Source organism: Capsella rubella, unplaced genomic scaffold, assembly GCF_000375325.1.
Source record: "Capsella rubella cultivar Monte Gargano unplaced genomic scaffold, Caprub1_0 scaffold_5, whole genome shotgun sequence".
In the NCBI taxonomy this organism is placed as follows: Eukaryota; Viridiplantae; Streptophyta; class Magnoliopsida; order Brassicales; family Brassicaceae; genus Capsella; species Capsella rubella.
The window spans coordinates 7,901,903-7,924,904 of NW_006238919.1; the positions used below are offsets into that span (position 1 = coordinate 7,901,903).

Sequence of the window (23,002 nt, forward strand, 5' to 3'; positions counted from 1 at the left end):
TTAAGAGCCTCCTTAAACGCGGCGTTTTTCAAAATGCTATGATATTTTCAAGTTGGCCTTCTTGTTTTTGGGCCTTTAGCCCATTTGTGAAAAATATTTGGATCCACTCTAACAAAAACTGTTTGACGATTAGGTTTTTTAATGTAAGAAACCTATCTTGAGGCATAAGCTATACAAGAGACACTTGACTCTTCTGAACTAGATTCGTCCTCCGCTTTTCCAAAAAAGAATTAAAAGTTATTATTTGAAAAATGTTAGATTTTCTAAGAAATAGTTTTCTCAGATGATAACCTTTAACCTTCACAATCACAATATAATATTACAAAACCAAAATAATCTTGACAAGAGTATTATATAATGTAACGAACGAACGAACTAACATAGTAAGCTATCAGATTCTTTGAGTTGTAATCTTACCAAAGCCTCTTCACAGATATCAGGAGGAAACTCTTTTAAGAATTCAGAAACAATACGTTCTTGATCTCTCTGCATCTCTTCAATCTCCTCTCTCTGTTTCCTCAATAAAGACTCAAGTTTCTCGACTATAACCCCAACATCTTGATTGATTGGTCCTTGTGAGAAAGACAGCTTAGAACTAGACCGTGGCGCGAAGGGCGAACGAGAATCTCCAGCTCCAGCTTTAGGAGAGGACCAGAATTTTCTCCCTGAAGGAAATCTGTCTAAATGCAGAGGAGAAGACAAACATTTGTGTATAGCTGAATCATCTCCGGTAAGACGAGAAGGAGTCCAGTCGGGGATGTGTGAATGTATCTCTAAGTCTATCATTTTAGCGATAGTTGAGATGTCTTGATCATCGGTTAAGTCTAATTCTTCGACCATTTCGATGGCGACTGAGAAAGATGTGTCTGTCTCTATGTTAAATGGGAAGTGGATATTGCGGATTTGACCTGTTTAAAAATGTTATTACTCAGTCAAAAGAACATTCAATGAAGATAAAATAAATGTCAAAACAAAAAAAAGATTAGAACCTTTGGAATCGGTGATTCGAAGTTTTAGAAAGATTGTATTGAGGTCTTTACGTTGGCCTTCTACAGTTAAACCTACCGTAGAATCTAAGTCATTATCCTCAATTCCTCTTCCGTTGCAGCCATTTTCTGAGTCGATATAATCTTGTATTAGTAAAATCTCATATCAATATAAATCATATGAGAAGTCGAAATGATACCACAGTTTCCAGTTGTTACCTTTGTGAGAGCTGACGTATTCGGTTTGTTCCTTCGAGCATTTTAGAAAAGGGTCATCAAGTAGTTCCTTGGCAGACAAGCGTTCCGAGACCTTGGCAATACATTTCTCTATGAATGCTCTCACTTGCGGATTAGTCACATTCAAAAGGGAGGCTGGTTTGATTCCCTAAAAAGGATTGAGAAAAAATGGGGTCGACTATATGAAAGAAATATCATATTCATTGATTGGATTTCAAATGAAGAAAAAAATATCACTTACCGATGTAACTTTCCTATAAATCTGAGCAGCATTTGTGCATTCGGAATACGGGTATTCGAAAGTTACTAGCTCGAGCAAACACATTCCGAACGCGTATATATCGACTAATACATTATAGTCCTCTTCATAGAGTTCTGGTGCCATAAATTCAGGAGTTCCTTAACAAAATTTTCAAGTAAACACAATTATAGTTTCACACAAGCAAATTATAGTTCTCTTTATAGATAAAGCTTCAAGAACTAACCGATGACGCTATGAGCTGAGCGAGCGCGGTGAAGAATGGCAGCTAGGCCGAGATCACCAATTTTGACCTCACCTTGGTTGCCATTAATGAAAATGTTATCACATTTAAGATCTCTATGGATCACAGGAGGATCATGACTATGAAGATAAACAAGCCCTTCTAAAATCTGCCTTGACCATTTCTTCAATGCTCTTACATCAACACACTTATGCTTCTTCCGGTACCTAAAACAAAAAATCCCGAGAATTCAAGTGGATCCACAAAAGTGTTTGTCAAACATGAGAAACATGGATTTTTATTTTGAGTTTTAAAGAGAGAGGGGAATCTGACTGTCTAAGATTTCCGGAGGTGAAGACTTCGGTGATGAGATTGATGGTCATGTGTTGGTGATCGATCCAAGAAGTGTAGAATTTGATAATGCTTTTGTGTTTAAGGGTTTTGAGTAAGTGAACTTCAGAATAAAGACGATCTAGATCCTCTGAGTTAGAGAGTTTATCGTCTAACTTAACTTGGTTCCAAGCAACTTCGATTCCTTCAAGCTGGTCAAATGCTCTGTATCTGGAGAAGTATCTGATCAAACAAAACAATTTTTTTTTGTCTCTGTAGTAACAAAGAAGAGAGATCTGTGAAAAAAGGATACACTTGTTTGAAAGCTCCTTTACCTAAAACTTCTTTATACTGAAGCAAAAAATGAGAAACAAAAAAGGTTAATTAGAAGATGAAGATTGAATCTGAGAAAATGGTATGTTCGAATAAGGAAGGAAGAACAGACTCGGCCATAGCGACCAGAGGGATCGACTTCGACGAATTCTTCCTCGGAGTTTTTCTCATCTTGTCGCATTTTTCTTGGTTACTTGCAAGTCAAAACAGAGAAGACTTCTTGACAGAAAGGAGAGAAAACTTTTAGTCAACACAAAGTTTTAACTTAGCTGTTCTTTTGTATGTGTATTAAATGATGATTTAGATGTTCGGTTGAATATTAATATTGTTGTTTTGCCATTAAAACAAAGCTTAAGCTTTTACAGCTGCTGATCATAATGGTGCAGAGTGTTTTGTAATCTCTCTCTCTCTGTTTCTTCTCATCTCCTAATTTGGGACACTCAGATCCACAGGACAAGACCACGTGGCAATGGTGTGGGTCGTTGCTTTTTTCGCGCCATGGATCTTGTTTTTAATTTTTTTATTTTCTTTCTCATTTATTGTTGTCATGTGATGAGTTTTAAAATAATTATTCTATACAATTATTTTGCTTATTCTCAGTCAACTTCATTGTGTTATTTTGACTTAGTGAATATATAAAATTACATGGACTTTTTCCCCTTTCTAAGTCAGTCTCTATAGTGACTATCCTAAATCAAGAAAATCTTATAAAGAATGACTTTGGTAATTACAAAATCTTACAAAACTAAATAAAAAACTCTTAGGGTTTAGACTTGTTACCATAACAAATTTGATTTAACGCTATATGTAGTGTAGACTTCAGTTTCAGTGCTTTTTTGACTCGTTGTAAACGTTAGAGACACTTAACACTTTGTTATCAAATCTCTCTCTCTCAGGATTTGTCATAATTTTTGGTGACACCTATAATACCCAATGCTACCCTTCCAATAAAATATACTGATACAAATCATTACTTTAATGTCATTCTCATTTGTTATAATCTTTTTTGTTCGTTTTGTTTCGTTTACCTCATAATATACCTTTTCTAATAACTCGAAACATTTTCATTTTGTAGACGAATTTAGTACATTTGAAAATTCATGGAGGATTGTTTGTTGAACAATCGGCACTTATGATTCCAAAAGAAGACACGTAAATCGTAAACGCACCGAAAGAAAAATTCTCGAACAAATTACTAAATATAAAAAAGAAACCAGACGGCATGCATATAGTACATAACTCCAAAAATCGAGTGGACAGCTATTGATAACTACCGTAGAGAACTTGGCTTGTAATATGTACATAATTCTAAAAATGACAAATTCAAACTCTTCACACTAACATTTTTTTTTTGAAGTTGAAGAATATAGACTTCTTTTTTTTTCTTCTATCAAACAAGTTGAAGAATCTAGACATGCAAAATGATAAGCATGGTATTTCTGCTATGCTCAGTAATCTTCATTTCCATCATATTTTTCATAAAACATAAGAGAGGGAAGAAGAACAGCAACACACCTCCGTCACCACCGGGACTTCCGTTGATCGGAAACCTTCATCAGCTCGGTCGCCACACTCACCGATCACTATGCTCTCTCAGCCACCGTTATGGTCCTCTCATGCTCCTTCACTTTGGCAGTGTTCCCGTTCTTGTAGTCTCTTCCGCTGAAGTGGCTAGAGACGTTTTGAAGACGCATGACCGTGTTTTCGCTAGCCGTCCACGGTCTAAAATATTCGAGAAGCTTCTTTACGATAGGCATGATGTGGCCTCAGCTCCTTATGGAGAGTACTGGAGACAAATGAAGAGCGTGTGCGTCCTCCATCTCTTCAGCAACAAAATGGTACGGTCCTTTCGAGAAGTGAGAGAAGAAGAGATTAGTCTCATGTTGGAAAAGATCCGGAGATCGAGTTCTTTGCCAGTGAATCTAAGCAAGATCTTGGTGAGTTTAACTAACGATGTAATATGTAGAGCTGCTCTGGGAAGAAAATACGGTGGTGAAACAGATTTTAAGGAGTTAATGGAGAGGCTAAGCAGGCTACTAGGGACGATCAGTGTTGGGAGTTATGTACCATGGCTTGCATGGATAGATAAGATCCGTGGTTTGGATGGTCAGCTTGAAAAGACCGCAAACGATCTTGATGAGTTCTTTGAGAGAGTTGTGCAAGATCATGAAGATGGCGAAGACCGAGATAGGACTGATTTTGTAGATGTACTGCTCGCCATTCAGAAAGATAAGAGCGTCGGGTTTGAAATCGACCGTGTCAGCGTTAAGGCAATCGTCTTGGTGAGGGAAGATAATACAGTACACTTTTGGTTGATACGGGTTAAAGATTATATGATGTTTTTGTATGCATGTATATAAACGTTGTTCATGTTTTGGTTTTCACTTTTCAGAATGTTTTTGTGGGTGGTACGGAGACATCGTATACACTTATGGAATGGGCAATGACAGAGCTTCTACGTCACCCAAAATGTATGAACAGACTCCAAGAAGAAGTCCGTATGATTAGTAAGGGCAAGTCACGTGTAATAGAAGAAGACATTCAAGAAATGAAATACTTAAAAGCTGTGATGAAAGAGACGATGAGGCTACATCCTCCACTTCCTTTGATGGTTGCTCACGAATCAACACAAGATGTCAAATTAGGAGAGTACCACATACCTGCCGGTACACAAGTTATGATCAATGCTTGGGCGATAGGGAGAGAGGCTGAGACATGGGGACCAGACGCGGAGGAGTTTAGACCGGAGAGGCATTTAGATTTGTCTGTTGACTACCGTGGTCAGAATTTTGAGCTGATTCCGTTTGGAGCAGGAAGAAGGATTTGTCCAGCAATATCATTCGCTGTGGTGTTGAATGAGGTAGTCTTGGCTAACTTAGTGCATCGGTTCGATTGGAGATTACCGGCTGAATCTATAGGAGATCAAACCGGTGTAGCTGAATCAACCGGTGCTTCAGTTCACTGCAAGTTCCCTCTCTACGCTATTGCATCATCTACTACCTGACTAAGGCATGACATAAAAATGCTTTGTTATGTTTTTTTTTTTTATCTACCTACAATAAACATGTTTACTCATTTGAAACTCTCGAACAAGGCAATAAGTTTTGGGTGGATTTTGTTATGAATTTTCACAATAAAGTTTTGTCTCCATTCTTTAACTCTTGAACGTGTGTCCTTATGTAGAAAAGGAAGAAGCTTATTCGGACGAAATAATTATCTCAAAATAAATTTGTGGAGAAACAGAGTTGATTGATGTTCTCTTCAACTTAGAAAAAGAAGGAAGACGTCCACAACAATATTATTATAAATAATGTTGAAATTTTAATTGTGATACAATATTTTATTATAAATAATGTTGAAATTTTATATTTGAAAGTGTAAGATTTAATTTGAATACTTTTCTATTTAAATAATTCCAAGTAATTGAGTATTACGTATAGTAGGTAGCTTGTTTATGTAATAAATCCAAAAGATCACAAAAGTCCTTCAAACTCTTCGCAAGACTTTTGTATATACATAAAGAACTTACAGAATCAAGACATGCAAATGATGATGATGTTACTTTTCTTATAGAATCCAAACTTGCAATTTCTTTTTTTATTGGAAACCTTTTATGGTAACAACTAACAAATATGATATATATAAAAATGGCATATAAATTTTATTTTTAAAAAGTTTTTTGAAATATCCATGTAACTTAAAGATGAGATAAATAGTTTTGTCTTGTGGCTATCTAAAAAAAACAAAAATCTAACAAATAAGGATTCTTGTTTTGGTAAAATAACTTTTCTTTTCTTTCTTTTTTGGGCAAAAAATAACTTTTCTTTTCTTTATTTTATCTTTTCATAGCAAAAAAAAAATTTTAGTTGTGATATAATTGGGTGCCATATTACATATATGTAGAGATTTCTTACTCTTTATGTTTATATGATTTGAGAGGAAAATTTTTGTTTTCTAATTCAGCCAAAGAAAGTAGAAAATCTGAGTGGGACACTAGTAAACGTAACCGTTGAGAAACGTGGATTATATAATCTAAGTCTAAAAGAACACAAATTTACAAGAAAATATCTTGAAGAACTTGAAATCCGAATATAAAAAATGATGATGATGATGATACTTCTCTTGTGCCCAATAATTTTCTTTTCCGTTCTCTTTTCGAGAAAACAATCCAGATGGAAGAAAGGTATGATACCTCCTTCACCACCAGGACTTCCATTGATCGGAAACCTTCATCAGCTCGGCCGCCACACTCACCGATCACTATGCTCTCTCAGTCACCGTTACGGTCCTCTCATGCTCCTTCACCTAGGGAGTGTCCCCGTTCTTATAGTCTCTTCCGCGGAGATGGCTAAAGAAGTTTTGAAGACGCACGACGTGGCTTTCGCGAACCGCCCGAGGTCAAAACTCTCCGAGAAGCTTCTTTACAACAACCGTGATGTGGCCTCAGCTCCTTATGGAGAGTACTGGAGGCAAATGAAGAGGGTGTGCGTCATTCATCTCTTAAGCAAGAAAATGGTACGATCTTTTAGAGATGTAAGAGAAGAAGAAATCAGTTTGATGATGGAAAAAATCAAGAAATCATCATCGGGTTCTTCGCCTTTTAATCTAAGCAAGATCTTGGAGAGTTTGACTAACGATGTGATATGTAGAGTCGCTTTGGGACAGAAGTATGGTGGCGAGACGGACTTTAAGAAGTTAACCGATAGACTGAGTGAGCTATTGGGGACGTTTAGTATTGGGAGTTTTGTACCGTGGCTTTCGTGGATTGATTGGATCCGCGGTTGGGATGCTCAGCTCGATAAGACGGGAAAGGATCTTGATGAGTTCTTTGAGAGAGTTGTGCAAGATCATGAAGATGACAACCACCGAGATAGGGCTGATTTGATTGATGCATTGCTCACTGTTAAAAGAGAGAAGAGTGCCGGGTTTGAGATAGACAGACTCAGCATAAAGGCGATCATGTTGGTGAGGGACATTATACAAACATTTGGATGATACTATTTCAGATTCAATGATCTTATAACTGTGGTTCTTGTTTTTGGTTTTTCCAGGATGTTTTTGTGGGTGGTTCGGACACATCGTTCACGCTTTTGGAATGGGCGATGACAGAGCTTCTACGTCATCCGGAGTCTATGAAAAGACTCCAAGAAGAAGTACGTACGATTTGTAAGGGGAAATCTAGTGTATCGGAAGATGACACTCAAGAAATGAGATATTTGAATGCTGTGATCAAAGAGGCACTCAGGCTACACCCTCCATTTCCAATGATGGCTCCTCACGAATCAACGGAGGATGTCAAACTAAGAGACTACCACATACCTGCTGGTACACAGGTGATGATGAATGCTTGGGCGATAGGGAGAGAGGCTGCGACATGGGGACAAGACGCGGAGGAGTTTAAACCTGAGAGGCATTTAGATACATCTGTTGATTTCCAAGGTCAACATTTTGAACTGCTTCCATTTGGAGCAGGGAGAAGGATTTGTCCAGCAGTATCTTTCGCTGTGACGTTGAATGAGGTGGTTTTGGCTAACTTGGTGCATGGGTTTGATTGGAAATTACCGGAGGGATCTACTGAAGACAAGACCGATGTCGCTGAATCTAGCGGTTTTTCGGTTCACCGCGAGTTCTCTCTTTATGCCATTGCGTTGCCTACTTAACTTGGGCATTGCTATGTTATGTGTGTGGATTGTTCTTTTCTTTCTTTCTTCCCCGTTCTCTACAGTATGTTTTTTTCATTAGTTGTCATGTGATTTTGAGTATTTTTAATCAATCATCTTGCTTTCGTGATCACATTAGTAAATCTTGCTCTTCCGGATATTGCTGTTTTACTACTCTTTTCATTTTATCAATTTTTCTTAAAATATTTTTCACAAGATATTTCTTGAAAAATTCAGAGATGAAAATGATGATCATGATATACTTATCTTTGTTGGAACTACTGTTTTGATATAGTTCACAAGGTCTCTTTGGCTCTGGTTCCTCAAGAAGAGGCTCCACAGGTGGTGGTTGCATGCAACCCCATTGAAGGTAACTGAAGCAGACCACCAGGTCCCAGTGGAGGGGGTGGAGGCATACAAGGCTGCATTCGAAGGTGTTCACGTGGAAGCAGAAGGCTCATCTTCCTCCATGTGAAAAAAAATAATCAACACATTTCGCCAAAGCATGCAAATCATCACTGATAGCCATCTCCACTCCCTCGTCTTGCTTCTCCAATCCAACATGCTCGAAAAAACCCTCAAGGACAGCCTTCCTACAAGCTAAGCTTTTCAGAACGCTTTAACAGATTTGGTAGTGCATGAAAAACACGCGGAAGAGCATCAAGTTTGATACCATCTTGTATGAGTGAACGGTATTAAGTAAGCTTCTTCTGGGATAAAGCGTGATAAGGGTCTGAACTCCTCAAGAGGTTGAAAGTTTCATTCTCCACATTATGGTCCCTGAAACCGCAATTGCCCTTGTCTCAAGAAAAAAATCCGACCTCGGTAGCTCAGTGATAACAACATCGTCTGGATCTTTATCCGACATATTTGCCCCGATTGCAAATCATGCACAAGACATTTTTGTTTTCTACAAGAAACATTAAAATCAGAGTTCCCGAATTTTAACATAAAATCATATAGGAAAAATAAGACAACTCGTTAGGGTTTCAAAGAGGAAAAAGAGAATAGCATACCTCACCCGGGAAGGAACAACCCCGCCGCCATAATCGCCTTGAAGTTGCAAAGAAGGAACGACTCGGAGATCTAAATTGTAAAACTTGGAAATCAAGGGAAACAAACAGATCCCTAGTGTTCGGTTGTCTAGTGGGCCTTTATTATTTGGGCTCATGATTTTAATCCGTAAAATAGAAAATTTGACAGACTTTTAATTTGATAAAATTGTTGTTACTCTCTTTCAACCTAGCCAAAGGGCACGAGAAGAACACATATTATGGGAATTATCCCATCCCACAAAAGTCAGTCCTAAAATAAAATAAAAAACAAGTGCGTTAGAACTCATCAAGAGTTATATATTCATCTAAGAGTTAAATAAAACATATTATCCCATCACACTTGTTCTCTAATAACCACCAAACCAATCACATGATGAATTGGTATTGTCCTATTGCTATATATCACAAATCAATCACACACATGCGTCAGAAATAGCATAAAATCCATAGGTATGTGAGTAGAGAAAGAATTGAAAACCCTATTGTCCTACTGCAAATAGAATCTCACATATGCAAGCCGCTACAATTGACATCCAAGTTTATTACGTACGGAAGTCTGAAGGAATACTTCAAAAAAAAAGGTTATTTTTCTTTAATTGCTATGGAGTGTATAAGATTTTTTGATTCACAGCAAGATTTTCGTGCGCGTAAAACTGGCATCAAACTAAAGAAAAATCTAGGGCTTACTATTTACTAGAGAGGAGGAAAAGACAAGGGCAAACCATGGGAACCTGTAAAATTTAAAATGTTAACACATGAATGAGAAAGTGACAAAAGTATTTAAAAGACAAGAGACTCAAGACCGTGTCTAATTTGGCGACTCGAATATGGGAATCTGTCTATCCTTACAAAAAATCCATCCCTTTCAGAATTGATATCCTTCACATATATGATATCTTGAAGACATTAAAAGACTTTTCACAAGATAAAATCTTGAAAAAATCCAGAGATGGAAATGATGATCATGATACTTCTCTTATGCTCAATAATTTTCATGACCATTCTATTCTTCAAAAAACAGTCGAGTGAGAAGAAACACAACACACCTCCGTCACCACCAAGATTTCCGTTAATTGGAAACCTTCATCAGCTTGGCAGTCACCCTCACCGATCACTATGCTCTCTCAGCCACCGTTACGGTCCTCTCATGCTCCTTCACTTTGGTCATGTCCCCGTTCTTGTAGTCTCTTCCGCGGACATGGCTCAAGAAGTTTTGAAGACGCACGACCGCGTTTTTGCTAGCCGTCCTCGGTCTAAAATCTTTAATAAGATTTTTTATGACGGGAGAGATGTGGCCTTGGCTCCTTATGGAGAGTATTGGAGGCAAATGAAAAGTGTGTGCGTCCTCCAGCTCTTCAGCAATAAAATGGTGCGGTCTTTTCGAGATGTGAGACAAGAAGAGATCAGCCTGATGATTGAGAAAATCCGGATATCGAGTTCTTTGCGGATTAATCTAAGCGAGATCTTAGCAAATCTAACAAACAATGTAATATGTAGAGTTGCTTTGGGAAGGAAATACCACGGTAAAACAGATTTTAAGGAGCTAATGAAGAGGCTTACAAGGCTATTGGGCGAGTTTAGTGTCGGGAGCTATGTATCATGGCTTGCATGGATTGACTGGATCCGCGGTTTGGATGGTCAGCTTATAAAGTTAAGCAACGATCTTGATGAATTCTTGGAGAGAGTTGTCCAAGATCATGTAGATGGGGATGGACATGACCATAGGACTGATTTTGTTGATGTACTGCTCACAATTCAGAGAGAGAAGAGCGTGGGGTTTGAAATTGACCGGTTAAGCATAAAAGCAATTATCTTGGTAAGAGAAGGAAACAAATTCAGATTTATATATTGATGAGTTAATTAGTAGATAATAACCATAGTTTTTGTTTCTGGTTTTCTGCTTTTCAGGATGTTTTTGTGGGTGGTACGGACACAACATACGCTCTTTTGGAATGGGCAATGACAGAGCTTCTACATCACCCAGAGTGTTTGGAAAGACTTCAAGAAGAAGTCCGTACGATTTGTAAGGGCAAATCACGTGTATCAGAAGAAGACATTCAAGAAATGAAATATTTAAAAGCTGTGATCAAAGAGACACTGAGACTACATCCTCCACTTCCATTGATGGTTCCTCACGAATCAACACAAGATGTCAAACTAAGAGATTACCACATACCCGCGGGTACACAGGTAATGATCAATGCTTGGGCGATCGGGAGAGAGGCTGCAACATGGGGACCAGACGCGGAGGAGTTTAAACCAGAGAGACACTTAAACTCGTCTGTTGATTTCCGAGGTCAAGATACGGAGTTGGTTCCATTTGGAACAGGGAGAAGGATTTGCCCAGCAATATCATTTGCTGTGGTCTTGGATGAGGTGGTTTTGGCTAACTTAGTTCATCAGTTTGATTGGAGACTACCTGTCGAATCTACAGAATATCATACTGATGTAGCTGAATCAATTGGTCTTGCGGTTCACCGCATGTTCCCACTATACTCCATTGCATCATCTACTACTTGACTTAGGTGTTTTTTTTTTTTTTTGGTGAATGGTGTGAAATATATTTGGGCGTTGCATATATATGCCTTGTTAGAAGTGTATAAGAAGATTTAAGTTCAAATGAATTTTAATTATTTTGTGATGCTACGATTTGAAGGAAAAAGTTAACTCGTAGGCAATATATATCATGTCTCTGTTCCATTGGAGACATAAATGGGTTAATCTTAGACTTTGTAGAAGCCTTTAAAAACATTAAATCACTAGGTCAACAAACTTTGTTTCTTTCTTTTTTTTTGGTGTGAACTATGTTTCTTTCTCTTTTTTTTTGGTGTGAACTTTGTTTCTTTTTTATAACAAATAATAAAATATTTGTGAAAATGACATATTAAGTTATTTCAAAAAAAAAAATATATATATATATATACTGGGGGCATGATCTACCTCCCGAATATCAAAAGTTTTGAACCGAATCGGAGAAATTTTGGATTGCATGCAAGTCGGATCTCGAATGATAAATTTCATTCCAAGCATGCATGCATAATGCATATATTGCTCAAGTCTGATTTCTTATGAAACTATCGAAGGTTTTTTTTTTAAAAAAATAAGGTTGAGTTATTTATATATTCAAAAGTTGTACACTTGGAAATTGGAATATCAATCACCGTATAATTTAGAAGAAGAAAAAAAAACACAGTTACGTATACATAACTACTTTGTTTTGTGACTGATGTCAGTATCTCCCTAGAACTGTGAGATGAAGATAACTAGATAAGAAACCCTGATCCTCAAAGATAACTTTGTACACCGAGCTTATTCAAACTAGGACGGCACTTCGAAAGATTCAACCTTCAATATAATCGATTTGTCGAGAGGGACAATACTTCATCATATTTTGTTATCAGTGCTTGACTTTGGTCCTTAGAGAAACAAACTTGGCTTTGTATACATAAAATCCAAACGAGGAACACATTATTAATCTTAAAAATTGTTTATGTCAAAGAAAACAAAATCTTTAAAAACATGGCTTCGACAGTAGTACTAGTAGGCTTGGGCTTCTATATATACATAAAGAATCCTAAAATATTTTATAAACACAAAATTTGATAAAAGACTGGGTACGAGAACAAATCTTGAAGAATCCAAAAATGGAAACGATGATCATGATACTTCTCCTATTCTCAATAATCTCTATTACCATTATCTTCTTCAAAAACCAAATTTCAAGGACGAAAAGCAACACGCCAATGTCACCACCAGGACTTCCATTGATTGGAAACCTTCACCAGCTCGGTCGTCACCCTCACCGATCACTATGCTCTCTCAGCCAACGTTACGGTCCCCTCATGCTCCTCCACTTTGGTCGTGTCCCGGTTCTTGTAGTGTCTTCAGCCGATATGGCTAAAGACGTTTTGAAGACGCATGATCGCGTTTTTGCTAGCCGTCCACGGTCTAAAATATTCGAGAAGCTTCTTTACGATAGGCATGATGTGTCCTTAGCTCCTTATGGAGAGTACTGGAGACAAATGAAGAGTGTGTGCGTCATCAGTTTGCTCAGCAAAAAAATGGTACGATCCTTTTGAGACGTGAGACAAGAAGAGATCAGTCTGATGATGGAGAAGATCCAGAAGTCGAGTTCGTTGCAAGTGAATCTAAGCGAGATATTGGCTAGTTTAACGAACGATGTGATATGTAGAGTTGCTTTGGGACGAAAATATGGCGGTGAACTGGATTTTAAAGAGTTAATGAAGAGGCTTACAAGGCTATTAGGGGCGTTTAGTGTGGAGAGTACTGTACCGTGTCTTGCATTGTTTGGTTGGATCTCCGGTTTGGATGATGAGCTAGAAAAGACGAGGACTGATCTTGATGAGTTTTTTGAGAGAGTTGTGCAAGATCATGTAGATGTTAGCCGCGATAGGAATGATTATGTGGATGTATTGCTCGCCATTCAGAAAGAAAATAGTATGGGGTTTGAGTTCGACCGCGTCAGCCTAAAGGCGGTCATCTTGGTAAATGGAAAAACAAGAAATCAAATTCGAATTTAATGGTTGTTCTAATTTTTAAGATATATAACTGTAGTGTTTGTTTTGGTTTGTAGGATATTTTTGTGGGTGGTACGGACACCTCGTACGCACTTATGGAATGGGCAATGACAGAGCTTCTACATCATCCAGAGTGTCTGAGCAGACTTCAAGAAGAAGTTCGTACAATTTGTAAGGGAAAATCGCGTGTAATAGAAGAAGACATTCAAGAAATGAAATACTTAAAAGCTGTGATCAAAGAGACAATGAGGCTACATCCTCCACTTCCTTTGATGGTTCCTCATGAATCAACACAAGATGTAAAACTAGGAGAGTACCACATACCTGCCGGTACACAGGTTATGATCAATGCTTGGGCGATCGGGAGAGAGGCTGCGACGTGGGGACCAGACGCGGAAGAGTTTAAACCGGAGAGACATTTAAACTCGTGTGTGGATTTCCGAGGTCAGGATTTTGAGCTGATTCCGTTTGGAGCAGGAAGAAGGATTTGCCCAGCAATATCATTCGCTGTGGTGCTGAATGAGGTAGTTTTGGCTAGCTTAGTGGAACGATTCGATTGGATATTACCGGTTGAATCTACCGAAGTTCAAACTGGTGTTGCTGAATCAACTGGAAATACAATTCACCGTATGCTCCCTCTTTATGCCATTGCATCATCTACAACTTGAATAAGGCATTTTATATATGATAAAATGATGAGAGGGAAGATGTGTGTATTTTCTTTCATATATAAGAATAATGATTAAGAGTACATAGGTAAAATAAATGAAATATATCTTATGAACTTGATAGACACAAGCACATAAATATCTTCATATCATGATAAAGTATTTGACAATAATATTTGTGAATCTAGCTTCTTATATATCTTTCTATAATATACATACCAAAGCTTTATATATTACTAGGTAATGTCCCGCGCACATGCGCGGGTTGTTGTATATTTATTTAATTATTTTAATTTATTTATTACTTATAAAAATAGATTAAATAAATTTTAATGTTTATGACATTTTTACATTTTATTTATTTAAATCATACAATAGAAGCATACATCCATATTTTTTGAATTTATTCGTTGATTAATTGTTCAATTTTGATAGTAATTTTCTTTAGTGATTTTAAGTATTTTTTGATAAAACAATAATATTGTTAATAATAAAAATAGGAATGATATTGGGAGAATTTAAAAAATACCCTTTTAAAAATACCACTTTTTAAATTTACCCCATTTTCAAACTTTATCAAACCAACCACTAAAAATGTTAAAATTTATCCATATATGTGTGTAAACTTATAAATATACACACAAATTACCTTTATTTGTGTATAAAATTTTATTTATTTCAATGTCTTACAAATTGGTTTGAATGTAACCAAAAATTATTTTGTTAAAATAATTACACACTTTGAAAATAAAATAAATATACATGAATTTGTGAGAAAGAAAAACACATATAAAGTAAAACAATGAAGATGGTTTATTTAGCTTGATTCTCTTATGGTGCGATGGTCAGAAATCAATATTTTTGAATCTCATTGATAAAGTAATTTCCTTATAGCCATAAAATATTATTATACATATGTATTATATATATTTTTTTTTTAAAAAAATGTATTATATATTTAATAGTATAAAAAACAATGAAAAAAGGAAGAAGTACATAAAATAAAGAAGAAATATAACTGAAAACAAAAATTTTAACCAAATATATAATCAAGCTCTTACAATGATATCTTAATTTGAGCTTTCAACCCATGCAAGAACATTAAAAATTAAACAAAGAAAATATTAAGAATATCAGATATGGTGGAGGAGGATGTAAAAATGAGTATTTATAGGATAAAATATGATGTAAGTTATAATTCTAAAATAATTAAATTAGAGGAGTTAATTATATTTTATAGTGTGTTACTTGAAATTGAATAGAGCAAACAAATAGTCAATTGAAAGGTTATATAATTTAAGTTACAATTTAATAGTAAAGCGTGGATTTCAAGTATGAATTAAAGTATATGACTAAATGTGTTAGATATTTGGTTTAATTAAAAATAAATATTATAATTGAAAACTAAATGCTAAATGGACCAATAAGGATAAACCTTAAAAAATTCCCAACGAATAATTTTATTTTTTTAATTTGTTTATATATTCCTCTTAATTTAAGCTATATCTCTAGGTTTAATTATATTTGTCATCGTTGTAGTATATATAATAGATAGAAAATTGAATATCAAATTGTATTTAATACAGGAAATCAAGTATAAAATTCAAAGTTTAAAAAAATTATAATGTTGTTTATATTATTACATGTTGAATCACAAACTAAATATAAGGATCATTATTCTTAAAAGAATGTCTTACAAATTGGTTTGATAATTATATAACAAAAAGTTTATTTTGTTAAAAAATTACATACTTTTGAAATTAAAATAAATATACATGAATATGTGAGAAAGAAACAAACATCCAATGTAAAATAATGAAGATGATTTCTTTAGCTTGATTTTCTTATAACCATAAAATATTATTATACATATGTATTACATTTAAAAATATAAAAAACAATGAAGACATAAAGAAATACATAAAAACAAAAAATAAATAAATTTGAAAACAAATGTTTAAACTAAATAATTAATCAAACTCTTACAATGATATTTTAAATGAGTTTTCACCCCATGCAAGAAATTTAAAAAAAAAAACAAAGAGAATAATGAAGATATGAGATATGGTAGAGAAGGATGTGAGAATGACTATTTATATGATAAGAAGTGATGTAAGTTACATTTTTAAAATAATGAAATTAGAGGAGTTATAATTATAATTTATAGTGTGTTTAATTGGAATTCAATAAAGAAAACCAATAGTCTTTGTAAATTTATATAATTTTCAGTTTCATTTTAGTAGTAAAGTGTGAATTTAAAGTATGAATTAATGTATATGGTTAAATATGTTTTTTTGGTTTAATTAAAAATAAATATTATATTTTAAAAAATAAATACAAAATGGAACAATAAAGAGAGTGAAACCTTACTTTTATATATATGATTTTAAATAAATTTCCACCAATAAGCCTTATAAAATTTGTTGTGTGATATATGATTAAATCCTTTCATTTTATTTGCCATTTGATTATAACTTATAGTATAATTAAATTTTGTATTGAATGATTGTCATAAACATTTATTTATTTATTTATTTTTTTGAATGATATATGATTAAGTCCTTTCATTTTATTTACCATTTGATTATAACTTATAGTGTAATTAAATTTTGTATTGAATGATTGTCATAAACATTTATTATTTATTTTTAAAAAAAAATTAAAGCCTTAAATATTTTTCCACCAATAAGGAGAGAGTGAAACCTTACTTTTATATATATGATTTGAAACTCTTAGTAGCTAAGAGATCATTGAGATTTGAGTTCATGAGTAACTAGCTACACATATTTAGAGAGCCAAGTGAGTTAATTAACTTGATTCATTCTTCTGCAAAATAAAATTTATTAGTCTCTCTCTTAGGTTGGCTTAATGGCTAGTCAAAAGAACGTAACGGACATGACGTTTCGCTCTTGATGCGAACGAAGCATCCAAGTTCTTGAACTCACCACTTGAAAATCTTAGAATATGTTCATGGGCAGTGGGCACTGCAAGGACCTCTTGAGTTATCATCATTGGTTCATCACCACGTCATCAAGCAAAGACGACGAGCACTATAATGTTTGGGCAGAACCGCAGAAGGTATACCGGTTTAGGACCTCTCTTTTTTATTTTTAATTTGGTTATTACATTTGTTTTTTTTTTAATTTTTTTTTCTATTTGTTACACAATGGTACTACAATATACTGTACTACTACTGTTGTTGGGTGTTATTTGAGATATAAACAAAAGGGATATATTTTTAGGAAATAAATAATTTTTGTGGATTTTGTAGCTAAAATAAAAATCTAACACATAAGGTATTTGAAAAATCATAATAGTAAAAGATAGATTTTAGTAATCTTCTTATCTTAAAGTAGCAAAAAAAAAAAAAAATTACGTGTCAACTGTGATTGGGTGTCTTACTACATAGAGGAGATTTGATACCTTTAAATCAAAATTATTTTCCTATTTAAGCAAAACAGAATCAAATATGAGTGGACAATAACTTTATGTAACGCATAGAAGAAACTTGGCTTATATATGACCCAAGTGGCCATGTCCACATAGAAGAACAGAAAAAATCTTAAGAGAGACTTCACGAGAAAAACTTGAAGAATCGAAAATTTACAAAATATGATGATGATGATACTTTTCTTATGCTTAATAGTTTTCATAACAATTCTCTTCTTCAAAAAGCAGACGACAGGGAAGAATAGCTACACCTTTGCATCCCCACCGAGACTTCCGTTGATCGGAAACCTTCATCAGCTCGGCCAACATCCTCACCGATCACTATGCTATCTCAGCCACCGTTACGGTCCTCTCATGCTCCTCCACTTCGGAAGTGTCCCCGTTATCGTAGCCTCTACAGCAGAAGCGGCTCGAGACATTTTAAAGACGCATGATGCCGTTTTTGCGAGCCGTCCGCGGTCAAAGATCTTCGAAAAGCTTCTTTACAATAGCCGTAATATGGCATCAGCTCCTTATGGAGAGTACTGGAGACAAATGAAGAGTGTGAGTGTCATCCATCTCCTCAGCAACAAAATGGTAGGGTCCTATAGACAAGTGAGACAAGAAGAGATCGGTCTTATGATGGAAAAGATCCGAGAATCGGGTTCTTCGCCTATGAATCTAACCAAGATCTTGTCGTGTTTAACTAACGATGTTATCTGTCGTGTCGCTTTGGGACGCAAATACGGTGTTGGAACAGATTTTAAAGAGATGATAGACAGGCTCATGAGGCAGTTGGGTACGTATACTGTCGGGAGCTTTGTACCGTGGCTTGGGTGGATTGATTGGATCAGCGGTTTGGAAGCTCGGCTAGAAAAGACCGCAAATGATTTTGATAAGCTCTTGGAGAGGATTGTGCAAGATCATGAAGATGGTGACGGCAATAAGGCTGATTTCGTCGATGTATTACTCGCAGTTCAGAGAGAGAACAGCGTCGGGTTTGAAATCGACCGGTCCAGCATTAAGGCAATCATATTGGTAAGAGAAATCACATTTTCACATATATGTCCAATGTTTCAGTATATATATATAACCATTTTTTTTCTTTTGGATTTAACGTTTTAGGATGCTTTTGTGGGTGGTACTGACACATCTTCCACACTAGTGGAATGGGAAATGACAGAGCTTTTAGGTCATCCAGAGTGTATGAAAAGGCTTCAAGATGAAGTCCGTACAATCTGTAAGGGCAAATCAAGTGTTTCTGAAGATGACGTTAAAGACATGAAATACTTAAAAGCTGTGGTTAAAGAGACACTCAGGCTACATCCTCCAGTCCCATTGATGGTTCCTCACCAATCAAGAGACGATGTCAAGTTAAGAGATAACTACGTACCTGCAGGTACTCAAGTTGTAGTCAATCTTTGGGCGATCGGTAGAGAGGCTGCAACGTGGGGACCAGACGAGAACGCGTTTAGACCGGAGAGGCATTTAGATTCTTCTGCTGATTTCCGGGGTCAAGATTTTGAGCTGATTCCATTTGGAGCAGGGAGAAGGATGTGCCCTGGAATATCATTTGCTGTGGTGTTGAATGAGGTGGTTTTGGCTAACTTAGTGCATGGGTTTGATTGGCAATCTACAGAGGATCAGACTGATGTTGCTGAATCAATTGGTAGTGTGATTCGCCGCATGGACCCTCTTTATGTCATTGCATCATCTACTACTGTACTTGACTAAGAACCCTTCCTAGTCATATATATACTTAGTATTATGTTATTCTACAATAAACATGTTTACTCATTTGAAAGTGTTGTTTGCAAAAAGATGTTTGAGATTTTAAAGTCTCTGGTTCCTTACTTCCTTAACTAATTTAAAAACCCATATGAGCTTACTTGATTCATTGTTCTGTACAAAAAGAAGCATCATCAGTCCCCTTCCCAATTGAAACAAGCAAGAACTCATTGAACTATAAGATCTCGGATACTCATCATTTCATTTCTAGCATGCATGCTCACGTATATATGACAAATTTAATTATCCATGTTAGCAAATTTTGAGTGGACAATAGTTTTGGTCCCAGGAGAAACTTGGCTTGTATACATAAGTCCAAAAGGCCTAGTCTGGGAATTTTGTGGTTCATTCCGTATGCACCACCCATACAGATTTCGACCTTAGCAGATTCGAACAATTTGTCTATCTATAGGACTATCATATTTAGGAACACTAAATTTTTTAAGAAGTTTTACTAGAAAGTCTTTGAAAAGAAAAGAAAAAAAAGTCTTGGAGAACTTGAAGAATCCCAACATGGAAATGATGATGACGATAATACTTCTAAGTTCAACAACCTTCATTACCATTCTCTTCTTCATAAAACAGATGACTAGAAAGAAAAGGAACACACCTCCGTCACCACCGAGACTTCCGTTGATTGGAAACCTTCATCAGCTTGGCCGCCACCCTCACCGATCACTGTGCTCTCTCAGCAACCATTACGGTCCTCTCATGCTCCTTCACTTTGGTCGTGTCCCCGTTCTTGTAGTTTCTTCCGCACATGTGGCTCGAGAAATTTTGAAGACGCATGACCGCATTTTTGCTAGCCGTCCACAGTCAAAAATCTTCGACATGCTCTTTTATGACGTGTGTGATGTGGCCTTAGCACCTTATGGAGAGTATTGGAGGCAAATGAAGAGTGTGTGCGTCCTCCAGCTCCTCAGCAACAAAATGGTCAGGTCCTTTCGAAACGTGAGACAAGAAGAGATCAGTCTGATGATGGAGAAGATCCATAAATCAAGTTCTTTGCCTATGAATCTAAGCGAGCTATTGGTGAGTTTAACTAGCGATGTGATATCCAGAGTTGCTTTGGGATGGAAATACAGCAGTGAAACGGATTTGAAGGAGTTAATGAAAAGGCTCACGAGGCTACTGGGCGAGTTTAGTGTGGGAACTTATGTACCGTGGCTTGCATGGATTGATTGGATCTGTGGTTTGGATGGAAAGCTAAAAAAGACAGCCAATGATCTTGATGAATTCCTGGAGAGAGTTGTCAAAGATCATGTAGATGGCGATGGACATAGGGCTGATTTTGTGGATGTGCTGCTGTCAGTTCAGAGAGAGAAGAGCACCGGGTTTGAAATTGACTGGTTAAGCATAAAGGCTATGATTCATATTCATCTATGTTTTAGTTTATATCTGTAGCTCTTATTTTGGTTTTCCCTTTTCAGGATATTGTTGTAGGTGGTACAGATACATCTTACGCGATTATGGAGTGGGCAATGACAGAGCTTCTTCGTCACCCAGAGTGTATGAACAGACTCCAAAAAGAAGTCCGTAAGATTTGTAAAGGTAAATCAAGTGTATCAGAAGAAGACATTCAAGACATGAACTACTTAAAAGCTGTGATCAAAGAGACAATGAGGTTACATCCTCCACTTCCATTGATGATTCCTCACGAATCAACACAAGATGTTAGATTAAGACACTACAACATACCTACTGGTACACAGGTAATGATCAATCTTTGGGCGATCGGGAGAGAGGCTGCAACGTGGGGACCAGACGCGGAGGAGTTTAGACCGGAGAGACATTTAGATTCATCTGTTGATTTCCGGGGTCGGAATTTTGAGCTGATTCCATTTGGAGCGGGAAGAAGGATTTGCCCAGCAATATCATTCGCTGTGGTCTTAATTGAGGTGGCTTTGGCTAACTTAGTGCATCAGTGTGATTGGAGATTACCAGTTGAATGTACGGAAGATCATACCAGTGTTGCTGAATCAACCGGTATGGTAATTCACCGCTTGTTTCCTCTTTACGCCATTGCATCATCTACTACTTAATGGAGGCATTATATATAAATGGTTTATTATGTTTACGTGTACACAAACAAGTTTCCTCATTTGTAAGTCTTACTCACAAAGAGAGCTTAAGGATTCGGGTTCTTGACTAACTACGCTAATTTCGAAATCCAACTAAGCTTACTTGATCCATTCTTCTTTACAACGAGCATTCATCAGTCTCCTCTCAGCTGGGCTTCACGGCTAGTCAAAGGAACATAACGAACTGAAGTTTCGCTCTTGATGCTAACTGAACCATCTGAGTTCTTATCCACCACTTGCAGATCTTGGAATATGTTTCCAACCGGTATCACCAGTCTCCCACCAGGTTTCAATTGATCAATCAATGCCTCTGGAATCTCTGGTGCTGCTGCTCCGACATGAATAGCATCATAAGGGGCAAACTCAGCCCATCCTTGCCTCCCATCTAATTTCAAACGAACAAGAAACTCATTAAACCAGCAATGTTAAAAAAGAAAACATCAAAAAAAATCTCAAAAACTTGAATCGAAGCTCACCACCAGCATGAACAGCAAGAGACCCTTCTTTCAGCAATGGCGAAGCAGCACTTGCTTCAATATTCTTAACAGAAGAAGCCACCAGTTCAGGTATGTGTTCAACACCGATAGCTCGCCCTTCGGATCCAACCATAACCGCAAAGCAAGCCGTCAAGTACCCAGTACCTACGAAAATTTAATCACATGCATATTCATCCCTCCTCAAAAAACCAAACAAATACGATATACTGAAAGTAAAAAGACAATCCAAGAGAGAAAAGCAAACCCGAGCCGACATCAAGAACACGCATTCCCGGTTTCAAATGCTTTTCAAGAAGTTGAAGACACATTGCGTGCATATGAGGAGCTGATATAGTCACATTATACCCAACAGACATTGGGCTATCAACATAAGCAGAGGAACGATCAGGCACAAACACACCTCTATCAACAACCTCCATAGCTTTAGCAACTTCATCAGACGTAACAATACCATGATTTTGCAGATTCTCAACCATAGCTTTGTTCTTATTGATACTGCTTGGACTCCAAAATTGCTACAACATCGATTACCCAAAAAACCAAAATTGAAGTCATATACAGTAATTGAGATGATCCAATTCAAATGATTATAAATCATAGTCTTAGACTTAGTGATCTCTATCGATACTCTTACGGAACGATAAGAAGAAGAAAAAAATGAATCGATTGGGGAATGGGAATCGCAGTTACACATCTATTGATTCGAATCAAAACGATTATACAGGAATAAGAGAGAGAGAGAGAGAGAGAGAGAGAGAGAGAGAGAGAGAGAGAGAGAGAGAGAGAGAGAGAGAGAGAGAGAGAGAGAGAGAGAGAGAGAGAGAGAGAGAGAGAGAGAGAGAGAGAGAGAGAGAGAGAGAGAGAGAGAGAGAGAGAGAGAGAGAGAGAGAGAGAGAGAGAGAGAGAGAGAGAGAGTAG

The 23,002-nt window shown here is 36.5% G+C and overlaps 7 protein-coding genes, 1 long non-coding RNA gene and 1 pseudogene across 10 annotated transcripts in view; 6 read left to right on the plus strand and 3 right to left on the minus strand.

The window, feature by feature from the left end:
* Positions 1 to 265: 265 nt before the first annotated feature.
* On the minus strand, positions 266 to 2,646 carry LOC17885902 (probable serine/threonine-protein kinase WNK3). Of its 2 annotated transcripts, none has more exons than XM_023783012.1 (8): positions 2,481 to 2,646; positions 2,349 to 2,386; positions 2,039 to 2,266; positions 1,709 to 1,932; positions 1,465 to 1,598; positions 1,206 to 1,371; positions 990 to 1,115; positions 266 to 908 (listed from the first exon to the last, which is right to left on the minus strand). In XM_023783012.1, exons 1-8 carry the CDS (start codon positions 2,547 to 2,549, stop codon positions 376 to 378), a joined length of 1,518 nt encoding a protein of 505 aa, XP_023638780.1. In that variant the 5' UTR covers positions 2,550 to 2,646; the 3' UTR covers positions 266 to 375. The 2 variants fall into 2 exon arrangements, with proteins under 2 accessions (XP_023638780.1, XP_006290923.1); XM_006290861.2 differs by having other exon boundaries at positions 1,465 to 1,622; positions 2,481 to 2,645.
* A 1,050-nt stretch (positions 2,647 to 3,696) lies between these two features.
* Positions 3,697 to 5,528, plus strand: LOC17884931 (cytochrome P450 71A26). Its single transcript, XM_006292953.2, has 2 exons — positions 3,697 to 4,650; positions 4,761 to 5,528. The coding sequence occupies exons 1-2, from the start codon at positions 3,790 to 3,792 to the stop codon at positions 5,370 to 5,372; spliced, it is 1,473 nt and encodes a 490-aa protein (XP_006293015.1). The 5' UTR covers positions 3,697 to 3,789; the 3' UTR covers positions 5,373 to 5,528.
* An 893-nt stretch (positions 5,529 to 6,421) lies between these two features.
* On the plus strand, positions 6,422 to 8,186 carry LOC17886005 (cytochrome P450 71A25). The gene is made up of 2 exons (XM_006292604.2): positions 6,422 to 7,333; positions 7,420 to 8,186. Exons 1-2 carry the CDS (start codon positions 6,467 to 6,469, stop codon positions 8,026 to 8,028), a joined length of 1,476 nt encoding a protein of 491 aa, XP_006292666.1. The 5' UTR covers positions 6,422 to 6,466; the 3' UTR covers positions 8,029 to 8,186.
* Positions 8,106 to 9,088, minus strand: LOC111830508. Of its 2 annotated transcripts, XR_002833892.1 has the most exons (3): positions 9,045 to 9,088; positions 8,702 to 8,938; positions 8,106 to 8,621 (listed from the first exon to the last, which is right to left on the minus strand). It is a non-coding gene; the product is annotated as an uncharacterized LOC111830508 (long non-coding RNA). The 2 variants fall into 2 exon arrangements; XR_002833891.1 differs by having other exon boundaries at positions 8,106 to 8,938.
* A 944-nt stretch (positions 9,089 to 10,032) lies between these two features.
* Positions 10,033 to 11,743, plus strand: LOC17887419 (cytochrome P450 71A24). Its single transcript, XM_006290912.2, has 2 exons — positions 10,033 to 10,899; positions 10,992 to 11,743. The coding sequence occupies exons 1-2, from the start codon at positions 10,033 to 10,035 to the stop codon at positions 11,601 to 11,603; spliced, it is 1,479 nt and encodes a 492-aa protein (XP_006290974.1). The 3' UTR covers positions 11,604 to 11,743.
* Positions 11,744 to 12,727: 984 nt separating this feature from the next.
* Positions 12,728 to 14,289, plus strand: LOC17885203 (annotated as a pseudogene).
* A 3,560-nt stretch (positions 14,290 to 17,849) lies between these two features.
* LOC17885875 (cytochrome P450 71A23) lies at positions 17,850 to 19,452 on the plus strand. Its single transcript, XM_006292769.2, has 2 exons — positions 17,850 to 18,756; positions 18,844 to 19,452. The coding sequence occupies exons 1-2, from the start codon at positions 17,902 to 17,904 to the stop codon at positions 19,450 to 19,452; spliced, it is 1,464 nt and encodes a 487-aa protein (XP_006292831.2). The 5' UTR covers positions 17,850 to 17,901.
* Positions 19,453 to 19,976: 524 nt separating this feature from the next.
* On the plus strand, positions 19,977 to 21,641 carry LOC17886107 (cytochrome P450 71A22). The gene is given in 2 exon segments (XM_023783028.1): positions 19,977 to 20,875; positions 20,878 to 21,641. Coding segments are annotated over 2 exon segments (1,527 nt in total). The 5' UTR covers positions 19,977 to 20,019; the 3' UTR covers positions 21,549 to 21,641.
* The window catches only part of LOC17886133 (protein-L-isoaspartate O-methyltransferase 1), a 1,672-nt gene continuing 211 nt past the window's right edge, over positions 21,542 to 23,002 (minus strand). Inside the window, exons 2-4 of the mRNA XM_006293273.2 lie at positions 22,329 to 22,599; positions 22,064 to 22,228; positions 21,542 to 21,972 (exon numbers count right to left, since the gene is read on the minus strand). Coding sequence (XP_006293335.2) covers positions 21,722 to 21,972; positions 22,064 to 22,228; positions 22,329 to 22,599 — 687 coding nt within the window. The 3' untranslated portion in view covers positions 21,542 to 21,721. The remainder of the gene's footprint in view (positions 21,973 to 22,063; positions 22,229 to 22,328; positions 22,600 to 23,002) is intronic.